The following is a 4,881-nucleotide window of genomic DNA, read 5'->3' on the forward strand; positions in this document are numbered from 1 at the left end:
GAATTTAATTAATGAAGATAAGTGTAACAGCAAATCCGTAACACTTGTTAATAGTGCAACAGATTTAAGTTTTACTCCGTCAACTAGTTTTACTGCCTCAGGTAGTTTGACTGCATCGGGTAGTCTAACTGCACCTGGTAGTTTGACTGCATCAGGTAGTTTTACTGCACCTGGTAGTTTGACTGCGCCTGGTAGTTTAACTGCGCCTAGTAGTTTGACACTACCTAGTAGTTTTCATAATTTATATGAGAAAGAGAAATTATTTTCGAAAATAGGTGAATCAAATAATGAATTAAACCGACCAATACCTCCGGCAAAACCAAAGCGTACTCTTAAATTTGATCGTGATCGTTGCACTTTTATTGAAGGTTCGTCTGTGGATCACCTTAATACAGAAGAATCATTATTGCACAAAGACTTGGACGCCTTTATTCAGAGTGAAAAACATAAGTTTAGTGGCGTTGTTAAAGAATGCTTTGATTCTTCAATGATATCAAATAATTCCGAAGTCAATTTTAATGATCTGGCTCCTTGGATAAGAAATGTTTATTTGGAGAAACTTCAGTCGCATATGGCTACAATGGATCATGAGAAATCGAATACAAATAAAGATGAAGAAGCTCTACAGCAATCGAGAAAAAAAGTTTCACACGATTTTTTTAATCGCTCATCGTCGTTTTCACCAGGTTTTTCTCGTAATGAAAAAAAAAAAGAGTATTCAAGAAAAACTTCTCATGTCAAAGAAGTTGAGAAGTTGCTTGATACTCAGATAGAACAGTTACAAGTTTTACTAGCCGATATTAATTCGAATGAAAAAGTTCCCTCAGCCGATGTTATATTGAATGAAATGAGTTCAGCGTTAGCTCCTCCCAAAGCGTCGGAACAGTCGTCTATTGATGTTTCTTCCAACACAACCGAGGCGCCTAAAATTGAACCAAATACACGAGGAGAGTTACCTAGCTTACCTGATGAAAAAAGACTAAGCAAGATCTTTTCACTTAAAACGGACGAAATCCGTTCTACCATGGTTAACCTTAAGCATAGAATTTCACATTTTTCGGATACGAAATTTCGTAGACGTTCTTTGCAGCAACCAAAACCCGAAGGGTTTCGTAAATGTTCAAATAGTTTTCTTACAAGCAATCTTTTTCGCAAAAATTCTACTAAAAAAGTATCACTAGATTATACTCAAACACAATTAGAAGAAAAATAAATTTTTTTTTAAAAAAACACACAAAAAACGAAATAACGCATATAAAAGACACTAAAAGAAAAAACGCATATGAACGTTTGAGAATTTGATAACTTTTTTTTATTTGTTTATTTTTTTTTCGTATTCAGTAAGGTGCTATATAGCTCGTATTTATTATTTTGTATTAGAATAGAAAGCGTTTCCATGGTAAAGTTTATATTACAAAACAATATTTTGCATAGTAGAGAATTATAAGTATAATAGCCTCTAATGTAATTGCTATAAATGATTTTATATTCTTATCAGTCCAGATAAATTGAGTTATGACGACATTTCCAAGTTATTCACAAATGTTTTTGTGATAATAAAAAATGAGTTTATCAGTTGAATGTTAAAGAAATACTAGGGTGATATTGTGTTTATTCTAAAAATTTATTTTGTTTTTATTTTATATAAGTTATAATAATATTTATTTTTCTTTCGAAAATATTTTTCGTTATTAAATAAAATAAAATCTAATTCGAATTGTATAGCTTTTTGATCTGTTATAAGAATTTTGATTCAATTAGCCTTTGCTTGCACTTAATTAGCATACTGACGATTGTCTGTTAGCAATTCTGATGTTTGTTAGCAACTAAGCAGCTAGCTGCAATCATTGTCGTTGTTTTTCAATGTGTTTTGTGCTGTAAATGTTCTAAGATGCTTTAGAGGATCGGCATACACTGGATTCAGTCGGTAATAAATCGGGGAATTTTAATTAACACGCTTTTTTTCTATTTATTTTATATTAATAAATTTTTCTGTTAACAGCTCATGAAAAGCGTACTTTGTAGAAAAAAAAATTTAAGAATTGTTAGTTTTTGACTACTTATTTCATATAGAAAATGTTCCAAATTTAGAATTTTAAAATTTTGTTCAAAGATAATAAAATATGAGAGTACTTGAAATCAAGAACGCTTCTCGATTAATAGAGTTAAATTCAACAAAAAATGATGTAAAATATCATAACGAAATTGAGATAAATGACTCGACTAATTTTCATCCAATTCTCAACTCGATTATTACTCAACCCGTATATGAGGAATTTGACATAGCGTACAAAGGGTTAAATTTAGGAAGTGCCCCTTATCTGAAGCAGGTAAGGCAGAATCTAAAAATGATCGCTAAAGGAATCAAACAACAGTCTAGTAAAAATTTTGTTTTACGGTTTCATTACTTTTATTAAGATTGAAGAAGAAAGGTTACGTTTGTCTGAGCTAAAACGGGTAGCTACTGAAAAAGCAGAAACAGAATGGAAAGAGGAAAATAAAAACATTTACTTTCATGAAGATATCGACAGAAGAAAAAAAGGCTTGGAAACTTTAAAATCGGAATTTAAGCATAAAAGTGAAATACAAACAATGTCTATCCTTGCAGAGATGGAGGAAATAGAGAAGCAAGAAACATTATTAAAGGTTGTTTTTTTTAACTTATATATTATATTTATATTTTCATGTGAGTGTCATACTTACAAGAGGTTTTTTATTTAGCAACGCGAACAAGAGTTGAAAAATTTAAAGATAGAACGTGAACGTCGCGAAGAACTTGAAAAGATGCTCTTAAACGAAAAACAAAATGAAATGCTCCTTGAAAAATCACTTTTAGAAGAAAAAGTGCGATTAACGACTTTAGAAAAAAGTTTCGCTGAAGAACGATCTAAACGTGTTGAAGTAGAACGCCGGTGAGTTAGAGGTTTTATTTTAATTGTTTTTTATTACTTTAAAATTATTTTGCCTAAAATTTTTTCTTTTGTATATAATTTATATAATAAATTATAAATTATATAATAAATTATAAATTATATAATTTTTATAATTATATAATTTATAGACTACAAGAAGAAGAAGAGAGAAACAAAAACTTGAGTCTCGATCGAAAAAAGTTAGATATACCAAGTAACACGCCAATGCAAGAAAATAATGGCACCCTAAAAAGACGCCTTCCATCTTATGTGTGTATACATATAAATTTATATATATATATATATATATATATATATATATATATATATATATATATATATATATATATATATATATATATATATAAAATTGAAATATAATGAGTAATAATAAAATAGTAATTGTTTGTTTATTTTAGACACTTTCAGTGAGGTCCGGTCAACTGGGGAACGACCAAGAGTTGAACCTATTGCAATATTTGACAGATGCTGGTCATTCCATTGAAAATTCTTTGGATGTCCGTATTAACAGGTATTCGTGTCGTGGTTATTTGTTAAAAATGGGACACCGTTTTAACATATCTTGGAAAAAGCGTTGGTTCGTTTTTGACCGCAAATTGAGAGCTTTGTGTTATTACCAAGATGAATGGAAAACAAAATCCAAAGGAATTCTTTATTTTCAGTCAATTCAAGAAGTTTATGTAGACAACGGCGTCAAACGTAGTCCGAATCCAAAAACTACTTTTTGCATTCGCACTCCTCAAAGAACTTATGTTTTAAATGCTTCTACGCCGATTGTTATGAGTATTTGGATTGACGTCATTATTACAGGAAGAGAAGGCGGACTCATGTCCATGACACTTTAAGTTTGGTCTAAATTTTTTATAGGTAAATGCCATGTTAATCTATTAAAATTTAATTAAAAACGACTCAATCTCCGATCAAAAATTACATCGTCAAGATTAATGCTCTTACGTTTATTAACAACAATAACTACAAATTGAGATTATCGCATTTTTTCAATCAGCACTGCCATCAGATTATGTATTTATCAGTTTAGTGAAAGCAAGTGTGATAAAATTTATCATTTTTGATGAAAGCAAATGCGATAAAAATTTATTGCATAAAATACGTTTTAATAAGAAATATTTATACTATTGATTTGCCCTTAGAATTCAGAATTATTTAAAAAGAAAAACTATTTGTAGAAACAATGACAAAATATTTTTAAGCTCTCGCCTTTTGTGATTATAGAAACGTTATGTTATTTTCATTTATAAACCAATAGTAAACCTGTAACGGATTTTCATTTATGAACCAATAGTAAACCAGTAACGGATTTTTTTTGCGTATATTCTTAACTTCATAGGGAAGTTGACTCTTGCTGACTTTTTATCGACTATATTTATTTTATTTTTATACTATAATTTTTATAATGTTTTTTTTATTGCCATATATATATATACATATATAAATGATATTATAAACGCAGATGTTAAAATTATGATGAAGAATGTTTAAAATATTTTTGTTAATAAAAACCTTTTGTTTTTATATACGCACAGTGGTTCTCAAGTTTAAAATCGATAAAAATGTCAACGGAAATTGTTTGCGGATCTTTTTAAAACTTTATGTGTACATTACTAATCTTTTTAAATTCAAATCCGAGCTTGTTCATAATTTTTAATCAATTTTTATTTTAGCTACTAATATGTATTTTCATCTAGTCCATCCTAAATCCATCCTAAAGGAAAAAACTGTACAATTTCAGTAAAAGTTACAAAGTTGATATTGATTTAAAATGACTTCAACTTGTAAAAATATCATAAACCTACAATGATCAATAGAAGCACATCTTTGCATACTGAGAGCTAAGCGTATTAGAGTAAAAAGAAGTAAAACATTCTTTAAAAATATGTAGTAGACATGTTAATTATTAAATGGGTAAATATATATAGATAAGAAAAGC

General features: G+C 28.9%; 1 protein-coding gene across 1 annotated transcript in view; it reads left to right on the forward strand.

The window, feature by feature from the left end:
- Positions 1 to 4,453, forward strand: part of LOC100210634 (pleckstrin homology-like domain family B member 1) — a 47,589-nt gene extending 43,136 nt beyond the window's left edge. The window contains exons 18-21 of the mRNA XM_065788217.1: positions 2,419 to 2,646; positions 2,722 to 2,912; positions 3,062 to 3,182; positions 3,332 to 4,453. Of these exons, the coding sequence (XP_065644289.1) occupies positions 2,419 to 2,646; positions 2,722 to 2,912; positions 3,062 to 3,182; positions 3,332 to 3,778 (987 nt within the window). The 3' untranslated portion in view covers positions 3,779 to 4,453. The remainder of the gene's footprint in view (positions 1 to 2,418; positions 2,647 to 2,721; positions 2,913 to 3,061; positions 3,183 to 3,331) is intronic.
- The last annotated feature ends 428 nt before the right edge of the window (positions 4,454 to 4,881 follow it).

The sequence above is a fragment of the Hydra vulgaris genome, chromosome 01 (assembly GCF_038396675.1).
Source record: "Hydra vulgaris chromosome 01, alternate assembly HydraT2T_AEP".
Classification (NCBI taxonomy): Eukaryota; Metazoa; Cnidaria; class Hydrozoa; order Anthoathecata; family Hydridae; genus Hydra; species Hydra vulgaris.